The sequence below is a fragment of the Tursiops truncatus genome, chromosome 12 (genome assembly GCF_011762595.2).
Source record: "Tursiops truncatus isolate mTurTru1 chromosome 12, mTurTru1.mat.Y, whole genome shotgun sequence".
Lineage (NCBI taxonomy): Eukaryota > Metazoa > Chordata > Mammalia > Artiodactyla > Delphinidae > Tursiops > Tursiops truncatus.
Window position 1 is genome coordinate 75,274,591 of NC_047045.1, and position 24,481 is coordinate 75,299,071.

Below are 24,481 nucleotides of genomic sequence, written 5' to 3' on the forward strand. Positions count from 1 at the left end.
CAGGGTCATTCTATGTACACACTACATATTTCCAGCCAACGAGGAGCGTGAATCAAACAGTAAGAGAGACAAACAGAGATAGATTGGAGCCTGGCACGGGGCACATAAGGTAGCACGTTAGAGAAAGCCGGCCCCTGGATTAGTCTTCCGAGTTTTAAACCCCGTCTTCTCTGGGCCACCTTTAGGAGATCCCTCGGCTCCCCCGCCCTCCTGCAGTGAAATTCAGCCTCTATCCAGCAGCGACAAGTAAAGTAAAGTTCAGGGAAGCTGCTCTTTGGGATCGCTCCAAAACGAGCTGCGCCTGGAGTGATGTTTAAGCCAACGTCAGGGCAAGGCAACAGCCCCTGGCCGGCTTCCAGCACCTCTGTAATGCATACGAGCTCGGGAGACCGGTACTTAAAGTTGGAGACCCGAGCCCGGGAGTTGGCGGAGCGCGCTCGCGCCGGGCTGCACTTGCTCGCATCCGGCCGGCCCGCTCCATCGGACGGGCCCGCTCCCGGGGAAGGGCCGGAGCTCGCGTTGCGGCGGGACAGGCGCTGCGCCGCCTCTAACCGCGGGCTGTGCTCTTCTTCCAGGTGGCCGGTCGGCTGCTGAGCCCTCTGCCGCGGGGGTAGACGGTTTGCGCCTTGCCCGCGGCCACTGACCATGACCATGACCCTGCACACCAAAGCGTCTGGCATGGCCCTGCTGCACCAGATCCAAGCCAACGAGCTGGAGCCCCTGAACCGCCCGCAGCTCAAGATCCCCCTGGAGCGGCCCCTGAGCGAGGTGTACGTGGACAGCAGCAAGCCCGCCGTGTACAACTACCCCGAGGGCGCCGCGTACGACTTCAACGCCGCGGCCGCCGCCTCCGCGCCCGTCTACGGCCAGTCGGGCCTCGCCTATGGCCCCGGGTCCGAGGCGGCCGCGTTCGGCGCCAGCGGCCTGGGGGGTTTCCCGCCGCTCAACAGCGTGTCTCCGAGCCCGCTGGTGCTCCTGCACCCGCCGCCGCAGCTCTCGCCCTTCCTGCATCCCCACGGCCAACAGGTGCCCTATTACCTGGAGAACGAGCCGAGCGGCTATGCGGTGCGCGAGGCCGGCCCTCCCGCCTTCTACAGGTACCCGCGCCGCCCGCCGCGCCACGTCGGGGTGGCCGCCGCGCGCCCGGCGGCGGGAGGGAGCGGGGGGCGAGAGGCCGCGCCGCCGGGAGGGAGCGGGGCCCGCAGGCCGCGGGGCCGGGCGCCCAGCAACCCGGCCGCCGCCGGAACCGCGGACGCGCGACCCGAGGGCTAGCGCGCGGCCCGGCCCAGGGTCACGCAGGGATCTCGCGTTCGAGAGTCAAGTTCTCTGGCCTGGCGGCTTAAAAAAAAAAAAAAACAAAAAACAGCAACATTCTGTTCTCCACGCCCCCCCCCCCCCCGCCCCCAGTGTCTGCGTGAGAAGCAGATCCGAAACCCCGTGTGCTTCCTAACTAAACAAATATTGGAAAACTGTGCAAAGCAGAGGTTATTAGCGTGTGTGTGTGTGGGGAACACCCCAGAGCAAATAAACACAAGGTGCTCTGAGTCCCTAGAAAATGTCCCGCTTTGGTATTTAAGGCTGAAGGTGTCTGGGGCTGGCGGAGCTCAGAATTTTATTTATTTATATTATTAGTATTATTTTACAATTTTGTTTTAATGTGCTTGCAAAATTAACTTTCTCCTAGAATTTCGGGGTGGAAATATGCACGCTATGATGATGGTGATGATAATGATGGTGAAGGTGATTCCCTTGGGAAGCGATTCCTAGCACTGCTTTCCTCGCCCTCCCCGTCCCACCTTGGAGGGCTGTAGGATCGACTTGCGCTGCTCAGAGGAGCAATAGAGTTCAATGGCTCTTAAGGAGTTTCTGATTTCTGAGTTACCCGGCTGAGTCCGTGTCAGGGCAGACAGAAGACTTCTGACAGCCAGAGATTTATAAGTGTCCTGTGGGTTTAACACATGCCACATCGAAGCTCGAGTGTTTTGAAATACTTTCCTGACAGCTAAGTTTCATTTCTGGCCTACCAGGGAGGAGAATGCCCCAGGACTGGGGAGCAGGGTTTCAGCCCAGTTCTGTGCTTTTCCTTCAAGGGAGAAGAAGCAGTTGGTAGTTTGGGGCACTTTTGTGACTTAAGAGGCAAATGTTTTGTGTCCTTATCTATTTTTGCTTGTAGAGATTATACTTTCCTTCTCCCCTCTTCCTCCCATTTTCCTTTTGACAGCGTCTCCCTTCTCTTCGTGATGGACTTGAGGAAGGCTTAGGCAGGTGGTCCGGGTGAATACCTGTGCCCTAGGTGCCGCTGGGAGGCCTCAGGGCACCCACGTGGCTGGGTGCTGAGTTAGGCACTGCCTGACTGTACACTGGTGCCTGGACTCGCCTTCCACTTTCACCCAGATCTTTCTGTATAGCAAGCTGTGGACCGATTTTCCATTCAGTGTTCTATATCCACAGATATTTGTAGCAGAAGAAATAGGAGGAAGGTGCAGGGTGGCCCCAGAGGATTGTGAAGGCAGACTCTTGGGGTATCTGAACATACTCCACATCCTTCAGCCCCTCAAAGGACTTTAGAACATCCCACAGCCAAGCAGGTCCAGCCTGAGTTATTCCTCAGAAGACAAACAATGAACAAAACTTTAAAAAGTTGGCATCTATCACGTTAATTTAACTTGTTTTAATTCAGGGTTAAAATGGAAAACAAAAAAGAATTCTGCCCACTTTTTAAAAAAAAAAGTGTTAGAACAAAGTATAACGATTAAGTCTAACTCAAACCTTTTAAACTCCTTGTTGTGAAGGAAGGCAGTGGTATGATGTGAATTCCATAACCTTACGGTAGACTCCAGAAACTATTTTCTTTTCCATTTAATTTTCAGTTCTTTTATTGCAAATTAATGCCACTGAATTTCAATGGGCACTAATGAGGCTGCTTCTCAGTGGATTATTTACTGCCTTGCTGATAATTACAAAGTGAGCATGGTCAAATAAAGAGGGGAATCACGTTTTATTCAAAATTGTTCATCATCTCAGTGGCAAGTAATAGCGCTATAACATGCCCCATCTTAAACTTTTTGCATTAGATGATATTCAGATACTTTTAGAATAATAAAAAAATATGGAACTTAAAAAAAATAAGGTGAAAAACTCATACACATGGGATTCTGTGTGGAAATTCAGTTTTAGAATCATTTTTTTTCCTTTGTCGTTTATTTACCATAACATCCTGTCTTTTTTGTTTGAATTCTGCCTTTATTACCCAGGGAGGAAAAGAAGGCTCTGTGAAATAGAGTTATTTCAAATAGACAGATGTTACTTAATATTTTTCCCCCTCTCAGTTTTGCTGTTTGACTCTGGGTAAAAAGAACTGATTAGATTCTTTTGGGAACCTCTCATTTTCTTCAGTAGTTACCAAAAGTTTTGGGGGCCAAAAGCAATGTTTTCAAACTGCTTGTCATGACCCAGAGGATCACCAAATTAGTTTAGTGAGTCTAGAACATTTTTTTTAAAGGAATAAAATAGAAAAGAATATAATAGAAAATAGCCGAATGGGTAATATCTAATAAGGGAAGGTTTTGTTTCCTGAAAATTTGTTTTAATTATACATGCTTGTTTTTGCTGGCTGGCTGTGATTAAACATGTATTTCTTACGTGGTTTGAGGTAAAGAAGTTTGAAAGCTACTGACCTAAAATGTTATGGTCAGTAGAAAACAAAAAGTTCAGTTAAGTGGCTGGTTGTTTTAGCGACACAAATCAAAAAGCAGTTTTGATTGTCTTTATTTTATTTTTCTCTTACAAATTAGCTGGTGACTTTGGGTCAGTTAGGTTAAGCTTTATTACTTCTGGTTCTTAACTTTTCCATTTATAAAATGCTACTGTGTGGATTGCCCACTTGAATGTCCCACAGGGATGTTCAGAGAATTTATGCGAAGTTCACATCATTTAACGTTAAGATGCTATGGGTATTTTCTTCTTTCGGCCACAATATGTAGCCTTATTTATGCATGAAGAAACGTAACAGATAAAACTGCCCTGGACATATAGTAATGGGGAAAGATTGTCACATGTACCAACAAGTTGTTATTAAAAGGGAATAAATTTGTAAACAGGCAAGCTGTGACTCCGCAAAATATGTCTTACCTGAAATGTCATGATGAAGGCAAGTGGGAGTTATCTTATCCTGGGTCCTTAGCAAGTTCAAACATCTTAGGGAGTTTGGATAAAACTGAAGATGAAAATTAATTATATCTACTATGTTTTAAAAAATTCAAATGAGGTATTTAATACTCTGTGCTGATTTCAGTTTTATTACTCAGTATTCTTAAAGGCTAAATATTGCCCACTTCTCCAAAAACTTGACCAATATACAAACCTTTTGCATCAAAGCCAAAGCCCTAGTGATTTGTCTGCTGTCTGTATGCGTATATTTAGTGTCTAGTTTGTGCATTGGTGAACACTTAGAACTATTTCTCAACTTTGAGCAAGGCTCACTTCTAGGGAGAGATTTGAATGGTTAATTTTCAAGTTTTGAGTAATTCTTTCTTTGTAGTTAGGTGATATCTCAGCACCCTTTTTTCCTGTTCTTACTTTTTTCAGTCATTTAAATTGTTACTGTTTACCTGACTCTTTGTGTTGGTCTAAGAATAGTTCAAGGAGCCACATATTGCCTGGGGAATGAGTATATTTTAGGTTGAAACTGAATCACATCTTCAAACCCCATTTCATTTTCACCTACTCTATGTGGCTCGTACATGTTTTGTAAAAAGCCCCTGAAAGGTACTTGCCACTTATTCTAACCTTCTTTCTCACACTCCGGTAATTTGGATCTCTGGATTACTTTTGAGAATATATTTAAGATGTGACATTCATAATTTGGGAAGATTCAGGTTCAGCATTTTGGTTTCTTATTATTTTAAGGATGTAAAAGACAGGGGTAAGAAATTGACAATGACAAGAACAATAGATATCAGGAAAAACTATAAAAGATGTCAAACTTTCCGATCATGATAAGACATTAGTACTTTTGTCAAGTGAGCTAGTATATGTGAAAGCAGTACATAAGCTATACAAGCAATCGCTATTTTATTATTTTATTCACATATTAATATTTGTTCTGGTGCTTTTGTAAGCTAAAAGAAAACTGCGGGGAAGAACTGATTTAGGTGATCAGGAGTTTCACTGCAAATATAGATTGATGATAATATGAACTCACTTTCTGTGGAAGCCAAATTTAAATAAAATCTTTATTACCATCTGCAACATTTGTTTGCAGTCTGGGTTATCATAAAGAACATCTATCTTATAGATACATTTTTTTAAAAAGTCAAAACCCCGATTATGTGATAATAGTTTTATGTAAGGAAATATATGAATTTTAATTCTAGTTTTTCTAAAATGCATATTCAGCACAAAAATTATAAATCTAACTCCTCCCAGTGACTTCAGTATTATTTTTAATGTAACTTTAGAAGAACCCAGTAGAGAGGGCTAAGTGTGCTCCCTTCTTCTCTAGGACACATTGACTTGATAGAGGCAAATTACTCATTTGGTTTAATTCCAAGTCTCAGTTTGCTTATCGAAGAAAGGAAAACAGAGTGGCCACAACTGTTTAGAACCCAAATTCATACTCCAGTGAAAGATGCTATATAAATCCCCAAAATACAGCTGCTTGAACACAAACCAGCCAAAGTGAAAGTGTAAAGGATTTCATGAAAGGAGGCAGTCCATCAAAATCATCCAGCAGTTTTATTTTATATTTTAAACTCTGCTGATGAATTGACAGATAACATCATTTTAAAAAGCGGTGTGTCTGAGCTGTCCCCTACTCCATCCCTAAAACATACCCTCACAGCATCCTCTGAAATCTGAGGACTTAAGTGGGCTGGAGGTGAAGGGAAGCACCTTTATAATATTCTTGAGCTCATGAGAGAAGAAACCATGAATGCTGAGCTCTGCACCTTAGAGAATATTAGTAGGAATGATGGGGGAACATTTTGCATTAATCAACAACACTTTTAATTATATGTACATGTTTAAACCCTATTAAAAATATGAAGGCTAGAAAGGCAACTGTTTTGGTCCCAAATGACAAAATTTTATATGGTGTAACAAAGTGATAATTGAATAAGAAGGAGTAGGGTTGACTCTTGGAAGTATTATGGTGGTGTGATGGTGGAATCCGCGATGATGGTGGCTGTGGCGGCAGAGAAAAGGAAGAGGAAGAGGGTGACGGTGATGACAGATATGATGCTAGCAGCAAGGAGGTGTCGAAGTCAGTTGGGGTAGTATTTCTGGATGCCTGTTATGTAGCCTGGAGATATCTATCCAAACAGAAATGAAAAATTTTTAATGTACTTTACTCATTTTTGTGGAGTTATAATTTACATATATAGTCAAAATTTTCAATAATAATACTATCAATAACATGAATACCATAAATCTATTAAGTACCTCCCATTGCTATACAGAAATTAAAAAAGAAAAATCCATACATACCTGGATTTTTTTCTTTGTTTCTCCCCTGAACTTTTTAGAGGAACACATTGAGTTCTTAGTTTGTTCCCATAGCATCTTCTCCTTTAATCAAGTGTGTCATCTTTCATGAGATAGTAGGCGACTTTGTCTTTTCATTTTCTACTTTTTGAAGCTCCAGTGAATTAGGCTTGGGAAAATTATAGTAGATCAATGAAAGTTAATAAAGTTAATTAAGAAACGTTCAGGACTGGATATCTCCCAGTGAGCCCTCGATAAACTCAGCCGGGGTCCTTCTTTTTGAGGGTTCCCCCAAAGTTGTCACCTTCAAGACGGGCCAGTGACCTCTGAGGTTTCATGTTCAGATTCTCACCTTCAGCTTGGAAGCTACAGAGCTGTCTGGCCCGAAGGCTCCGCCTCTGTGGTTGTGGTCCTATTTCTAGCCTGCATCCCTCGCCCTCGTTCCCCCTGTTCCCAAACAGTGGCGAGTGCATCGACCCAGCAGCCTTCATGTGTGCGTGCCAGGCACTACTTACTGGGCAGTTTTCTTGGCAACTCGATCTTTTAAGATCCTGGAAGTAAAAGAGAATTCTCTTTTAGTTTCCTGCAACTAAATAGTGTTAGAAATAGTCATTTTGGCATTGGCATCCTTTCTCTTTCCTCCGCTGATCTTTGTTTTGATAGTCCGTTCTCCTATTTTCTTTGCTTTATTTTCTACTGTTCTTCCCTTTAAACTCTTCTTGGCTTCTTTTCGGCTATCGAGCTTTCTTTTTTCTTCTCTGTTTTAGTCACTCCATCTGTGTAGTCCCACAGTTTTCCTCCCATCTTTTCTGGGTTATTTCTTTATTGACCTCTGTTGTCTGTTATTTTAATAAAATTTGGAACAGGGCTCCTCAGAGTTCCTCCCTAGCCTGGGAAGGCCAGTGGTGTAAGAATATGCCTTAATAACCCATTCACTACATTAAAAGTGGCATTAACTACAGTAAAAGTTTCAAAAACGATTTTTTCTTGTCTTTAAGGATAGACGCTTAACAAAAATTCAGGGAGAAAATTTCACTTAGTAAAATTGCTTTCGTAGCTCATTCATTCATTCATTCATTCGGCTACGTTGTTCCAAAGTGTGCAGCTCATCAAAGGCATAGATGAAATATCAATAAAATGTGTGTTTGTATTCCTAGCAGTTAACATATCAGTGTTAGCGCAGAGCAACCAGGAGTCTTACTGCATGAGTGGGTGAAATCCTAGGGCCACAGGCTTCTGCATGTCAATTTGGTATGGAGGTGACAAAAAGTGCAGCCTTTGCTGTGGTCTCCCAGTGGCCTGCTTTTCAGGAATCTGGATCCACGTGAACTTACACCATGCATTTAAAACCGACTGTAATTTCCCACTTCGTCAACAAAAACATTCCTCTTTGAACGGTCGTAGGTACATCCATGATTCATTTTACTTACTTCATGAAGGTATTTTAAGTGTTTTTTTTTTGAAGATTTTTTTTATGTGGACCATTTTAAAAATCTTTATTGAATGTATACAGTATTGCTTCTGTGATATGTTTTGGGTTTTTGGCCACAAGGCATGTGGGATCTTAGCTCCCCGACCAGGGATTGAACCTGCAGCCCCTGCATTGGAAGGCGAAGTCTTCTGGACCGCCAGCGAAGTCCCTAGTTTTAGTTTTTTGCTGTTGTTGTTGGTAAAACTTTCACTATACAACATTGTCAGAAGCATAATTGATTTTAAGGGTGCTTTATGCTAACTTTGACTCCTGCTTTTTTTTTGGGGGGAGGGGGGAAGACATATTTCTGCTGGATTATTTCAAGCACTTCAGAGAGAGAGAATGTACATTCTAATTTGAGTACAGGATACAATTTAGTTACAATGGGAAGGTATTTTCTTTAGTTATCTGACAAAACTTGAGAGACCTCCAGAAGCCTCTTGGATTTCTAATAGGAGGAATCCCTGAGCACTGGTCCAAGCAGAAAGCCTGTGTTACATCACTGTATTTCTCTCAGCCCTTGGCAAAGTGCATGGCACACCAAGTCCCTAGAAGCATGGTAGGCAGGAAGCGCCAGTTACCCTGATTCCCTCTGGTCTCTTGCAGCGAGAAAGGCCAGTCAGGAAGAGATGTTTAGATGGGACTGGAAGAATGCGGGGAGTTTGCGAATACCCCTTTCTCAGGAATGAAAATGCAAAGGACTCCACTGGGCATTTCAAGTTCAGTGATTCCCAGTATTCACAGACTGCACGTTTATGAATTTGCATTTACTCGCTGACATTTTTGTAACCTTCGATCAGTACTCATCGCACTTTCTCAGTCATTCACAGTAGCACGGCCGTGCACAAAGTAGTGAAAAATTTGAGTCATCCAACATGCACGTTCCTAGCTGAGGTCAAATGAGGTGAGCTCTGCCTGCTTGTTTTAGCTCTCAGACTGTAAACAAGTGTCCTGTTTGAGGTCCATTTAGTGCCACTTTCTTTGTGTGTTTTTTGCATTTTTGTCCTTTTCATTAGTGATTTTGCTGTTTAAAAAGCATAGTGCTGAAGTGCTGTCTAGTGTTCCTAAGTACGAGAATGCTGTGATGTGCCTTATGGAGAAAATAGGTGTCAGATAAACTTCATTCAGCATGAGTTACAGTGCTGTTGGCCATGATTTTAATGTCAACAAGTCAACAACATATGTTAAATAAGATGTCTTTAAACAGAAACACACACACACACACACACACACACACACACACATATGAAGCAAGGCTGTATATTGCTTGGTTCATAAAAATGTTACAACCACAGGCTGTCAAGAACCTAACCCTGTATTTCCCCTAGGAGTGATGGTTTAGTATTCACTAATTCAGTGTTTGTGGCTTCTACTCTGTACTTCATAGAACGTAACTTGCAAGTAATAAGAATTGATTGTATATAATAAAGTGATGAAAGCACAGGTGTGGGAGACCAGCAGCTTGTTTCCTGACCCTTGCCCAGTTGTAATCTCTGGCTCAATGTGCCAGTTTACTCAATTGTAAAATGCCAATCAAAATAGGACCTACGTCTTTTGGTTGTTGGGAGGATTAAACCCAACAACGAGGATTAAATTTCAGAGATGGCAAGGGCTGAAAACACACCCAGCACGTAGCCAGCCACAATTTTTTATTACTTCTTTAGAAAGGAATTGGCAACTCTACACTGAAGAAGGTGAATATGAGAGCTCTGTAAGAGTCTGGAATGTTTGTAACTTCCCTATATTTGTTTATTTTGCCTTCAAGGGATCAACTTTAATACCCTATTGTGATTAGAAGTTAAACTTTTCCAACCTAAAGGAAGCAGGAAGCTAGTATTTTTAGAAATGCTTAGCGTATGCCAGATACTGTGCGAGTAAAACAAAACGAAGCAACTGTAATAAACTCCAAATAAATAAAAAATAAATAAATCAATAAAAAAGAGGGAAAGGCATTAAGTATTCTGGACTGAAGCAACTCTAGAGAGGGAAGTAGTTGAAATCGATGGAAGCAGTCTACGGAGAAGCCATGACGTACAAGGGCAAGGAGGGAATTTCTCCGTGATTCGGGAAGAAGGACGCAGAGAGGGAAGAGGGATGGAAGCCAGCATTTACAGAGCATCTATAAAAGTGGATTTTCAACCTGGCTGCACGTTAGAATCAAGGAGGATTTCAGAATCACCCTGATGATTAAAAAACTACTGAGACCCGTGCCATATCTTGGCAGTTTGGTTAACTGCCCTGGGGGTTAAGCGTGAATAAGCAATTAAGAGAACAAAACAAAACAAAAAAACTCCATGGGCTTTTCTCCTGGGCAGTCCACTGATTCGAAGTCTCCCAGCACTTCTGTGAGTGTTATCACATTTAATCTTCCTATGCCTGTCTGTCACGGTGGCCCCAGGGTTTTGCTGTGTTCTGACCTCGAAGAAGACTGTTCATACCCAGGGCTGCCTGTTTTCCAAGTCTCCATTTCACTGAGCCTCTTGGGTTTCAGAAGCAGAGGGAGGAAGGAGTGCTGAGGAGAAAAATGACAGTAACGTTAATTTCTACTCACCTTTCCAAAATAATGTATAAAGTAGGCGGTTGCATTGGACATTGACTAGATACAAAGAAGGCAAATGGAAGAGTATGAGGTTGCAGACTTTTGCCACAGGATATGAAGATGAAATTAGGAAACGACCGAAAACGTGAATGCGAATACAGTTGACCCTTGAGCAACACAGGTTTGAGCTGCTTGGATCCACGCACAGGCAGATTTGTTTCAACATAAGTACTATAGTGCTACACGATATGCTGTTGGCTGAATCCACAGATGCAGAACTGGGGATACAGGAGGAACCACGGATATGGAGAAGGGCTATAAGATATACCAGGAATATTTTTAATTAAAGTACAGTTGATGTACAGCATTATGCTCATTTCAGGTGTATCTACTCGGATTTTTGATTGGGCTGAGGGTTGGTGCCCGTAATCCCTGTGTTCATTCAAGAGTCAACTGTACACATCTATGCTGATTAGCGGGCATGATTTGGGTTTCTGGTAAAGGTTTAGATAATTGGAGGTCATTGAAATCCTTGAACCTTCCCCCCCCAACAGGGTTCTCTTCTCTTTAGTTCTTCCGATTGTTGCCACACACCAGACTCTAGCATTGTTGATACAGCCTCTAAGTATCAGTACAATTGTTTGATTGAAGTGAGCATGGGGCTCCTCTGATGTCCACACGATGTTCTAGGCCCTACACCATGAGGCACTATCAACCCACAGGCCCAGGGCTCTCTGGTTCTTTGTGTTTTGTGTCTGATGCTCAGCAGTTGTGATTGATGAAACCAAAGTTGCTTTTCCATAACGAGCGCAGCCCTCGTCTAGGGAGTCTGTGTTTAACATTAGAAAATGGCTAGCAAAGGTGTTAGGTGGCTGGTAGGCACGTTCACAAGTTCTAGTGTTTCTATGCTGAACAACTGTAGTTCGGAGAAATGCGGTACCAGGCATCTTCTTGCAGGTCTCAAAAACACAGAAAGAAGCTCCTTCTCAAATGCCTTTCGTGTCCTTCTCTCGTTTCTCTGCACACAGCCAATTGTCTATTATTGCTGTAATAGTTCCTTACTGATTTTGAGCTTTCAAACTCTAATTTTCCAGTTTACCTGAGCTTACTACCCAAAGTAGACATTTGATTGGGTCCTTCCTCTGTTTCAAAGCCTTCAGTGGCTTTTCACCATCACAGAACAGATGCATATCCTATAGTGCCATGTTCAAAGCCCTTGTAATTTGATTCCAACTCATCATCTCCTGTCACTCTTGTTCAAAACCAAATTCAAGGGGCTTCCCTGGTGGCGCACAGGTTAAGAGTCCGCCTGCCGATGCAAGAGACATGGGTTCGAGCCCTGGTCCGGGAAGATCCCACATGCCGTGGAGCAACTGAGCCTGTGTACCACAACTGCTGAGCCTGTGCTCTGGGGCCCGTGAGCCACAACTACTGAAGTGCATGTGCCTAGAGCCCGTGCTCCACAACAAGAGAAGCCACCACAATGAGAAGCCCGCGCACTGCAGCGAAGAGTAGCCCCTGCTTTCTGCAAGTAGAGAAAGCCCACGCGCAACAACAAAGACCCAACACAGTCAAAAATAAATAAATTAAAAAAAAAATTTTAAACGGGCACATTCCCACTTCCATTCTTCAGTCATCTCCATCTCTCACATAATATACATTTCTTTCTTCTTGTCCCATCTATGTTAGGCTGAGTCTACCCAAAAGTCAAAGTTCAGTTCAAATGCCACCTCCACCACTTCAGTTCAGATGCCACCTGGCATTCTTTCAGTGTTCATTGTGCACATAGAGCACCTTTTTGGGTACCTGTATTATGGAAATCACCATAGAATGCTTTTCATTATGGTTGTGAATAGATTTGTCTCCCCCGTCTATTTAATTGTTACCAATTATTAATAACAGTAATGTTCATTCATATATTAACTCATTATTAATGAAATGATTGTTTCATTAATTTTATAGATTAATTTAGAGTAATTGTATACAGTTTATTAATTAATGTATATATTCACTCAGTAAGCTTTATCCAATGTCAATCATATGCTGACTCCTGTGGTAGCTACAGAGATTGGACACCTTATGTGTCATTAAGTTGCTCATAGTTAAGTGAGGGAGCTGAAAAGTGTACAGACAATTGAAAACCAGTGGAATTAGAATGGTGGTAGTGGAGGGACCCACTAGAGGCACTGAGGAGGGGCACTTAACCAGACAGAGGGCTCCCATCTACTGAGGAACAGACCCAGAAAGGTTTGATGGAGGTAGGATTTAGGCAGTCAGAGAAGGGTGGGTGAGGCTGTGCAGAGATGCTGAGTCTGATTTCCTGGTCCTCCCTAGAGTTCCAGCCCAGTTCCTTGGACAGAATGAATGCCTAATAATTTATAGAGCCAAATTGTTGAATTAACCAAAAAGAGTAAATTGTTACAAATAGGAGAAATAACTTTAATAATAGCAGTGGCTAGTATTTTTTGACCACAGTGCAGTAGGCACCTTGCTGTAAGCCTTAAATGGATGATCTTGCTGAATCCTTACATCAACCATAAGAGGCTGATACTGTTATTATTCCATTTTATGGGCAAAGAAACTAAGAGAGGGCAAGTGACTTGCCCAAGCTCACACAGCCAGTAATGGAGAAATAGAGAATCTAAATCTAGAAGGTGAACTCTGGAACTCCAGTTTTAACCTACTATATCATGTACAAAAATTGACAGGATGTCTTCTGTCACAGCTGGTTTAATTCCTTGTAATATCTTTATATTTAGTTGTGACAATACTTTCATCTTAGACTACATCCCAAGACTGCTTCTTTTAGTTTTATGGGAAATGACTATTTTTATGATGCTTGCTAAAATCATGTTTAAACATGTTTCCATTTAGTAGGGGAACGTTTTCCCTTCTGATATCAGGAGGAGCCATTAAATAAAATCCTACATAGACTTCCCGATAGCAACCTTATGCATTTCTCTGTATGTGAAACCCACCCAAGAATTTAAAATCTGGACAGAATTATAGTATTCATTTGGTCCAAACCTCTCTTTACACAAATAAAATAATAAAATCAGAGTATTTTAAATCTAGGCGGGATCTTAGTCCTGATGGATTCCCACCTCTTTATTTTCTAATTGAAGCAATTGAAGTCTTAAGAGGGGAAATGACTTCCCCAAAGTTCCCCAGCTGGTGCGGGCAGAGCCTGTCTGTCTCCAGCCCACCACTTCCTACTTAACAGATGGAGGTGTGACCAGCCTCTGTTCACTGAGGATGTCGGGGCCGTGCCCTACTTGCTGTAGTTCTAGCATGTAGAGTAGAAGCTCAAGCAACGTGGAATGAAGGAACGCCTGTTGCTGATCACTACAAAACTACAGTGATGGCTAAAGTGAATGCACCAGCCATACCTGTCTAGACAGGCCATGAGTTCAACTGTTGTTTGGCCCCATGAGAATTTTTAACCTTGGTTTGACACTTCAGTTTTAAGAATCGGGGAGACTAAAAAAAAAAAAAAAAAAAAAAATCTCCTTTGGGGCTTCCCTGGTGGCGCAGTGGTTGAGAGTCCGCCTGCCAATGCAGGGGACACGGGTTCGTGCCCCGGTCCGGGAAGATCCCACATGATGCGGAGCGGCTGGGCCTGTGAGCCATGGCCGCTGAGCCTGCGCGTCCGGAGCCTGTGCCCTGCAACGGGAGAGGCCACAACAGTGAGAGGCCCGCGTATCGCAAAAAAAAAAAAAAAAAAAAAAAAAAAAAAAAAAAAAAAAGAATCGGGGAGACTTATTTCCTATACTTAACGTTTAGATCATTTCCTCTCAGTTCTAATATCTATACAGTCAGCCCTCTGTATCCAAGGGTTCTGACTCTGAGGACTCAACCGCCCATGGAAAATATTGGGGGACATAATTCCAGAAAGTTCCCAAAAACATAACTTGAATTTGCTGTGCATAGGCAACTATTTACTAGCATTTCCATCGTATTCACAACTGTTTACATTGTATTAGGTATTACAGGTAACCTAGAGATGATTTAATGTATGTGGGAGGATGTGCATAGGTTATCTGCAAATACTATGCCATTTCATATAAGGGATTTGAGCATCCACGGATTTTAGGATTCTAGGCGGGCGTGGGGGGTGGGGGGTGTCCTGAAATCAATCCCCTTCGGGTACCAAGGGACGACTCTATCTTCTTACTTTGTGTTTGAAGATTTCCTTTCTTGTTTTTCTTTTTTTTCCTCCTGGACGTGAAGGTTAGGAATTACCTTACTGGATTCCTCTGGAGACGTATCCTGATTCCTTTTAGATTTCTAAAGCAGTTGGATGCTGTTTTTGTTCCATGATTACCAATGTGAAAATGGAACCTGCATTATTTCATAATAGATATTTCACCTTAGTTTTGGCAAAATTAAAAAATAATTCAGTCTGTGCTTGATCCGGCAGCCTCATTACAATAGGCATTTTTTTATAACAAGGTCCCATGTTGAAAATCATGTGTCTTCTTTTGGGCTAATCACTAGACCCAGGGTTGGCTGTATACTGTTTACTATTAACTTCTTCCCCTTGTAGTTTAATACTGTTCCAGGAAATGAAATGTAAGTTTAATAAGCATGGCAATTGATGGAACCGTATGTCCCAGGTATAATTAATGTTCCTGACAACTGTGTGAAAGAAGGGCATGGCTGATGGGTTATAACTACTAAACCAAGATGATCTGAAACCACTTATTCTGTAGAAATTTATATTTATAGGCTAGGATTTATAATTAAACAAAACCATACTATTTTTTTGACTTTCATTTTTTTAATGAGTTAAAGAACTGTTAGAATTGACCATTAAAATATATGAAAAGAATGTGTTAATAACCTTACAGTTAGTAATACTGTAAAGAGAGCGTGGAGGGACTAAATGCACTTTTATTAACATTTGATGACTTTTTTTCATGAAAAGGATGATTTTTATATGTGGGGAAGAACAACAGTTTGAAGTGGCAGAAGTTACTATAGATTTCTTGAGGTTGCCCTTCCCATTTCTTTTCTCTTTTGTGAAAAATTGTAGACCAAAACGTATTTTCTTCTGGTTGTGAAAATGGTATCAGTAGCCTCTCAGCAAAATGACTTTCACTAAGAAGTTGAAGACAAAACTTCCGTAGCGATATTTTGAGAGCTTTTGTCCCTCATTCCGCATTCTGGTGGTTCCTTGTAGCCCAGGGATGCTATTGATATATACAGAAAGGATGATTAGGTCAATAGTGGCTTTTTCTAAGTCAATATTTCTCCTTGGAATATGATCATTTTCATATTCTCAAGGTATAGGCTAAAACTCTCTAATTGGATCTACAGGGGAGAGCAGCAGCTGGCGGATGGAAAGTGAGAATGATCAATTAATTCAAGGCCACGTGCCTCATGGTGTGGTGCTAGATTACACTTAGCATTGAGTGAGCTTCTCTTTGGTGATCTAAGCCATGTGAATCGGAAGGCACATTAGTATTTTAAACTCCTATATAATTTTAGTAAATGAGCGAACATTAATTTAATGTGATATCCCATTGGCCCAATAGTTAATGCACCTTCAAAATTGCCTCATTTTGTTCAAAGCAGACTTCTGTCTCTTGACAAGAAAAGCATGGTTAAGCCTGTGGTGTAATCTTTCCCACTGTCCTGGGTCATTTCTGCCAGGCTCATGCATCTCTGTTGCCTTCTCTTAAAAGCATCATATTTAGGATTGCCCAGTAAAATATAGGATGCTCAGGTAAATTTGAATTTCAGATAAATAACAAAAAACTCTTTTAGGATAACTATGTCCCACATGATATTATACTAAAAGATTCTTTGTTGTTGATCTGAACTTCAACTTAACTGGGTATCTTGCATTTTTATTGGGTAAGTCTGGTAGCCCCAGCCATATTGCCTGACTGTTTACTGAGCTTCATTTTTGAAGGCGGAAGGTTCTGTTTTATGGCTCTCTCTTCCAGCTGGAACACAGATGTCCACCTGCCTTTTCCTACCAGGAAAGGAGGCACGCCGATGTGGAATCTGTACACTTAAACTTTTGTCACCGTTATTGATTATAATTAAGGACATAGGTTTAGAGTAAATACAGAATGACATAGCTCTTCATTCTGTTACCTGAAAAGATAGGCCAAGTACAAGGGAGAATATTACAATGTAATATTACAATATTATAATTCTATGTGAGGAGAAAAATCAAAGAGTAAGGACCTAGTAAAAAGAGACCTGTCATCAGAACTCCTAGTTAATTTTGTGAGTGAGTAATATACTGAGTGAACTTTTTTCTTGGTTGTTTGGGGGGAATTCTCTTATTTTTGCAGCATTCTGATTGATTTCAGAAAATAGTTTAGAAAAATTATTCTCTGAAATGCTTTCTAGAGCGTGAAAGATTTAGAAGAAAATGTACAGCTCCTATCTAGATAGAGCATTGAACAGATCTGCACTCCCCCTCATCCATTTCTTCAGTTTTTAGCGTGTTGGGGTGGCTGACTCCATACAGGAGAACTTGAGCTTGGCTATGGGGGCTTGGGAGGTGGCGTGCTGCATGAGGGGCCTCAATGCATGGCTGCAAACGGGCTTTCAGGGATGGCATGTGGCGTGGGGGACCTCCAATACGTGGATACTAGGGGGTTTGTAAAGAAGTCAAGGCTAAGGGGTGAAATAAGGAGCTGCCTGGGAGTCAGTGGGATAAGTAATTGCTCCAACAGTCTTCTGAGTATAGGTCAGATAACCATACAAGTGTAATTTTCTAGAGGGAGATTCTCTGAAGTCTTTTTGGTGAGACCATGGGGAACAAAGTGTGAGTGAGAATTCCCAAGTCTTTGGAAACATTTCCTTTTACTCAGTCCTAACTCAAGGACATTGAAGAACTCCCAGAGTCACATGCCAAGGCATAGCTGGGGTTGGAGGGAGGGTTGGTGGGAGGAAGAGTTAGAACTCGGTTCTCAGCTGCTTGGGAAACTTGTTGCTTGAGCTGGTGGCAACTGAGGCCACTGGCTAACAGCTGAGTGATTTTGCCCAAATGGATGTGAGCCAGGTTTGAACAGAGCACTGGGGATGGGAGGGTAGTAAATGGAAGTTTGGTTGGTTTGATTGTTTTCTGCTTCATAGCATGCTTATACCTTGCAGAACTACAGCAGAAGAATCAGTATTTTATATAAGAGTATTTCAGCACGAAATATAGCAAGTCATAAATACCACTTATAAGGGTAATAACAATGTATAATATTGACTTCCCTGTGACCAAGGCCAAGTCTTGTAAGAAGACTGAGCAAGTGGAGTAGTGACTGGGAAATCTGAGCCCTTTTCCTCAGAGATTTCAGATTGCTTCTGACTGCACTGTCTAGACAGAACCATGAGAGGGTACTGTCTAGAAACCGGAGGAATCTCAAGAGGCTGCTGTCCAGAAATGAGAGGCAAGTCTGCAAATGCAAAGGCTACAACATGCCAGCCTGTGCTGGGAGGCCTGAGACACTGATGTTTCCAAAGAGTAGCAGAGCAGCTGTTTTCTTTTTTTTCTTCGTTTCACAGTATTTATTAATTCAGTTTTCAAGATCAGATCATTTTAAAAATCACCTGAAAATTCTTCTCTAATAAATGACATTCCTCTAATTTACAACTGTTTTTCCAGGATACAAATGAATCAAGTCTTTTAAAAACAAATTCTGTCTAATCCTGGGTGGATTTTTAGAACAGATCCATTCTGGAGAGTCGCTCTGGCCTCAGAAGCCCAGCCCTGACCTTCTTCTCAGCCAGGCGTCTGGGGGTGTCAGTAGTCTGAACTCCGTGTGGCAGCCGTCATGGTGGTGAGGCTACAGCACAGGCCTTTGGTGACCTGTCTGTATTCCTCGGGTTTGGTCTTCAGGAGTGTCAGGAAGTTCTGGAGGGTGTGGGGTGGCGGCATGCCCAGGGGTGGACATCATGTGATCAGGTAGTCGGTGTCGGTAGCCAACTGCTTGGTGGAGCGCAGGGCTGGCTCAGGGATCTGGAGGATCGATCTCCTGGCTGCTTGAGACTCAGACTCTAGAAAACTTTGCTGTGTTAACTTTGCTGACTTCCTGGGTACCACACTGGACCGTTGGTCCAAGGAGTGTTTGAAATCACTGCTTGCCAGTCTGGTTTAGAGTCACCAATGCAGCCTGTCTGACATGCTCTTACTTCACCCTGTTGATGTTGTAGGACCCCCACCTAGGTTCACCAGATGGCTGACCCAGTTTTCCCTTTCATTCATTCATTCATTCCACAGCTGATATTTATTGGCCATCTCCTCTATGCCAGGCACTATGCTAGGCACTGGGAACAGACCAGTAAAGAAATCAGACCAATCAGGAAAGGTTCCATTAGGGAGGCGACACTTAAGCAAAGTTGTGAAATAGGGAAGGGCATGAGAATATCTCAGTGAAGAGTATTTCAGGCCGAGGTCAGAGCAGTGAAAAGGCCCTGGGACAGGAGTGTGCCCTGTGTGTATGAGACAGGGAGGCTGGGATGACAGAGTGGAGCACCAAGTTGGAGGTGAGGACGGAGAGGAGTGTAGGCGTCAGAGTGCACAGGGCCTTTGCAGGTCATTGTCGGGTTGCTGGCTTTTACCCTGAATGAGTGGGAGATCCAACAGAGGGTTTTGAAGAGCGGAATGACCTGATCTGAGTTTTTATTGTGAAAGTTTTCAAACCTTGACAGACGTGCAATAGCATAACGACCCTTCATGTATTCATCACCCAGCTTTGGCAATTATATTTTATTTGTACATATTTCTGTATGCGTGTCTGAAGGATGGGGACTATTTTTTTAAAAACACAACTGTACTATGATTAGCATATTTAAAAGTTAACAATATTTCTATAAGTATCAAGAATTTGCATTGATTTATACTTTGAAGGTCAAGCTGTTGGGATTTCCTGAGAGTTTTGATGTAGCATATGAGAGGAGTCAAGGATTAGACAGTAATTAAAATCCTTTTCAGTGTCACACATTTTTTGGAACACTACTATGTATGTATTTCAAAATAGTTTTTAAAGATTAACATCAGCATCTACCTTCAGGATTTTTAGTTTCTTTTTGTAAATATTATCCAACGCCGTCAATTCCCCAGCTAGAGAAAATATTGGTATTGCTATTTTCAAATGTGGAAAAGTGGCACAGAGTTACTCACATGTTAAGTGACTTATTCTAAAGTCCCTTAGATGGTGGTTGAGAAAATCAGGGAGTGACTTACCCAAACTTGAAATTTCTTTTGCTCTATTATCTATTCTTCTCTAGAAGAAATTTGGGCCGGCAGTTGGACATATATTAGGATGGATTTACTAATCTCTCAAGGTATTTTTAATTATTTCAAGAGCTATCATGCAGCTAGCTCCACGTAATTCAGGTGGGTTATTAAATTGAATTAATTTAAATGAAATCAAAAGATTAATTGGCTGCCTCCTATATATTATTAGATGTTGTTCACAAGGCTCCCACAGTCTAGTGGGCATGGAACCTGTGGAACCATTATTGCAATCAGGGAGGCAGAGAGAACGTGGCTACAAGGTATAGAGATAGCAGAGGGAAGAAGTGAGTCAGGATGCGATTAGGATTTCTCCTGGATCACAGGGGCTGGGCAAGGGTATTCTTAGCAGAAAACAACATGAGCGAAGGCATGAGAAGAGTGAAGACATGAGAAGAGCAAAGGCATGAGAAGAGCAAAGGCATGAGAAGAGCAAAGGCATGAGAAGAGCGAAGGCATGAGAAGAAGAGCGAAGCCATGAGAAGAGTGAAGGCATGAGAAGAGTGAAGACATGGCAGGTTAGGAAGTGCACACAGATGGCTGCTGGAGTACGCGGTACCTGGAAGGTGGGTAAAGGAGCAGCAGGAGATGAGTCTGGAGAAAGTTGAGCTATTGCAGAGAGCACTTTGCATATGTTACCCTAAGTCAAAAAGGTAACAGTAGCATGTCAAAACTCCAAAACTCCCCGCAAGTTCCAGAATCGCTGCCCCTGGTAGGGTGTCTCACACACACCAACCCAATCTCATCTCGCCATGAGATCCACATAGTGTGCAACTCTGTGCTCCTAGTGTCTCCGGATGACATAATCTGCAATTGTCATTGCTACACCACAGAGCAATCTACTGTGTCTTCTCAGAAGTAGGCAAGATGTTTTTTTCTTTGTTGCATCAGCAGCAAAAGAATAGGTTGCTCTTTGAGCTTGCTTCCTGTAGAGTGGATCGGAAAATCAAAGAGGGCTAACTCTGCAGGTTAGTTCTAACTTCCGCATGTAAGAGAGCTCTTGATACCTACCCGGAGGTAGCAACATTTCTGGTCCCTGATGATGGTGAAGAATTTGGCCTTATTATCATTGAAGGTTCTGTGCAAAAGAACCTCTGTTCATTTTAAACCATATCCAAATTGTCTTCTATTCTGGAATCGTTCATTTGCTTCGGAACCCTCTCCAGCCATGCGTGTTGACTGAGCAGAGCCTCAATAGATGAATTATGTCTCCTTTGTCTTTGATATCTCAGCTATATTTTCTTCTACCCAGCTTCCCACCTCAATCATTGTTAATAGAGCTCAGTGAACTAAGAATATATCAAATATACAGATGTACGTCCCCCTCCCCGTTTCTTTGTTTATCTGTTTCTTGTCTGTCTTCCCTCTACTTTTTTTTCTTCCTGTTTTCTCATGCCTCATATTAGTGAGAAGTGACATTTCTGTGGGCAAGCCACTTTGGCAGTTAGAAACACAATGGCCATCACTGACAGCTCCTTCTGATGGAATGGGTGTTTGTCCCCTTTGATTGGTCATGGGACTGAGCGCTGAGCAGGCTTAAATGCAGTGCTAGGGCCTCTTACCAACTCATCTTTTATACATTTTATTACTCTTGGGAAAGAGTTTTGAAAAATGGGCTGTGCACTGGCGAGACCCACTGAAGAAATTCTAGCTGGTTATAGATGTTATTGTTGGTCAGAGGCATGGGTCAGAATCATGGTCACCCAGCATAAAGGCTGGAAAGCAATTTAGAAAACATAGTTGAGAATTCTCATTTGATGGAGAAGAAACTGAGGCCCAAAGAGATTGGTGACTTGCTTAAGCCATGCAGCTGTTATCGACAGCTTTTTATCTAGAACCCAGAAGTTCTGGGACTCAGAACTCAGTGTAGAATTTTTCCACCACAATACCCTGCCTCCCTCATTGAAGTTTATTACATTTGCAGTGAAGCTATCCCTAATGACATACAGATTCCCAAAGAATTATTTTAAGTAAAAATTTCCGTTTGCAATTCTAGACATGTTTGTGTGGTCTTTTTATGTGATGATATATTGTCTCTGTGTCTTGGATGGGCAATTCTAGACATGTTTTTGTGGTCTTTTTATGCGATGATATGTTGTCTCTGTGTCTTGGACGGGATCATCAGTTTACGATTTATGGGATGATTTATGGATCACACTCAAAAGCAGACCAGAGGCCAGTGTTAGAGCAGGATTGTGTTCGCTCTTTTGGGGTTCTGTACCTGAAGTGCCTTTTCCCAAAGGCCCAAGTCTTCCTGCCTGAGTTGTCTGCTTTCCTAGGACAGAAGCTGTCCTTCTTCTCTTCCTTCTGTCCCTCCTCTCCTTATTGTTCTTCCTCCTTTTGCACGTGTCCTTTGTCCTAGGATGCTCCTGGCTGGTAATAAGTAGACACTTTCCCAGTGCTGTTAAATGAGTGAATGAATTTCTTAATATTTCTGCATGTGAGTAGATGATTATTCTCCTGATATAGTGTCCTATTTTCTGTGGAAATTAGACTGCAAGTCAGACTTGTTTTAAGAAGGTGTGCTGTCAAACCACAGCTCTTTCCTGACTTAGCGCCTTTGTGTCACCTGTATGCCCCACGTCTTGCATCTTACTTTGGGCTTCTTATCCTCACCGTTCATTAGCACTTGCAACTGGTTGGTGAGAGTAGAGAAAGGAGAGGTGGTGAAACTCCAATCAGGTCGCTTGGTTACACATTAGTAACTGATAAAAGATAAAAAGATATTGGCTAAATGGGTTTTTAGGGAATTTTATGCCAGGTTGTTCTTGTTTCCCATTAGTGTGGAAAATCAACTCTTGCTTGTATTTGGGGGTGAAGATATTTTTTTAAGTGAGTGGGAAAACCTCTTGACATTTCACAGAGACTTAAGTTTTGACTGGCAAATGCTAACGTTCTTTGTGTATAAAGAATTTCAGGACTCTTGTATAGAAGCACTAATGACATATTATTTTCTATTTGTTGATGAGTTAAAATAGGCATTTTCTGAAATGGTTTTTTAGGAGATATTCAAACTTTCATCAACGCGTTCTTCTGTATGACTGTCAGCTCCATTATCTCTGTTTTCATGGAACATAACAGTTCTTAACCTTTGCACTAGAAACTGAATTAGCATTTTCCCTTAAAAAAAGTATTATTGGCCTTGTAATAAATAATTACAGACAATTTCTAACAGGATTACTATTTATGAGTTTAGGAATGAGATCTGAGGTAATGATTTTGTTCCCAGTTGTGACATACTCTGCCCTTGCCTTGTGATGAGTTGGGGTGCAGTTCCCAAGGACTCTCTTCTCTTTGGGGAGCCTGGGCCCTGGGATCAGACTGCCTGGGTCCTTGACGCCATCCTTTCCTGATTGGATGACTTGGGTGAGTTAGCTAATCTCTCTGAACCGTGGTTACCTCATGTTTAAAACAACCGGTTCTAATAGTATTGCTTGGGGTAGTTTTGAGGGTTAAATGATCTAATTCCATGTAAAGCACTTAAAATAATGCCTGCCACAACTATCAATTTTGTGCGAAAATTTGCTTGCCTACTCCTCCAGCTGCTAGACCAAGGGTCATGCTGGGTTTTCCAGAAGTCCAGGGTGTGGTTTGAACTTTGGGCAGAAGCTGAAATAGCAACCATAACTCTCTCCCTAGATAATTTCATGGAATCGAAGTGAACTGCATTTATCACCAGTCATTTTTTGGAAGAAGTTTTCTTTTGTACCTTTTAGGGAAGAACATTATCTGCCTCTGTTTATTAACCAGAAGATACAACAAATACAAATAAAAATTATACTCATTAAGTGGGTAATATGAGACAAGAGACAGAGTAAGTTTTCAGGTAAGCAGTATAAATGAGCTAGAGTCTTTAATTTCCAGCCAAGTTGAAAGGACTTATATTTGTTATCCAGAAAATAATTTTTAACTTGCCTACCGCCGAACATAACTACCACCTGTTTTACTGGGCTTCCCAAATGTGGCCCAGGACTTATTTAACTCTAGCTTTTCTAAAAATGAGATTCAGAATTTTCCCTCTCTAGACTCTACCATTTTATGTCAACTTTATTCTTTGTGAGAACATTTCTGTACTGCCATGGAAAAAAAATAAAGGTCATATTAAAATCCAAGTACAAAGTTGCATAGAGTAGAAATACCCATAGGTAAGTTCTGGCCAAAGGCATGAACCACCTCTAGCTTATGCCCATCCCTGTTGATATTTAAAGCAGACGGAGGTACACAAGAAACCATGTTCCAATTGATTTGTATGTTGGTACACACACAGGCATCAATAACTGGCTTCTTGTTATCTTGATACAGTGTTCTGGTATTGCAACAGATTCAGCTGTGTCTCTTGCAAAGTTGTTCTTAATTCTTTACTGATTAATTTATCCAGTAAGTATTTATTGGGTACTTTCTGTGTGCAGAGTACCATACCAGGTGCTTTGGGGGTGATAGAAAATACTTAGAATATAGTTTGCATACTGGTGAAAAGCTCACAGCCTGGTTGGGCAGGCAAGACATACAATATGGAGCATATAATCTTACTCATTCCACAGTCAACTGTCAGACGCTTACTAGTTGTCATTACTGTGCTGGAAACTGGGAAGCAAAGGTGACACTAATAGGATCTCTTTCCTGGAGACTCACAGTGAACACATATGATGATGAGGATTTCGGAATAGTTATATATGTGATACTCTAGGAGCGCATGTTGATTCTATTGAGAAATTCAGTGGTTGCTACCTGAGAAGGG

General features: G+C 42.0%; 1 protein-coding gene across 1 annotated transcript in view; it reads left to right on the forward strand.

Moving 5' to 3' along the window:
• The first annotated feature begins 338 nt into the window (after positions 1-338).
• The window catches only part of ESR1 (estrogen receptor 1), a 247,513-nt gene continuing 223,370 nt past the window's right edge, over positions 339-24,481 (forward strand). The window contains exon 1 of the mRNA XM_033867852.2: positions 339-1,097. Within this exon, the coding sequence (XP_033723743.2) occupies positions 646-1,097 (452 nt within the window). The 5' untranslated portion in view covers positions 339-645. The remainder of the gene's footprint in view (positions 1,098-24,481) is intronic.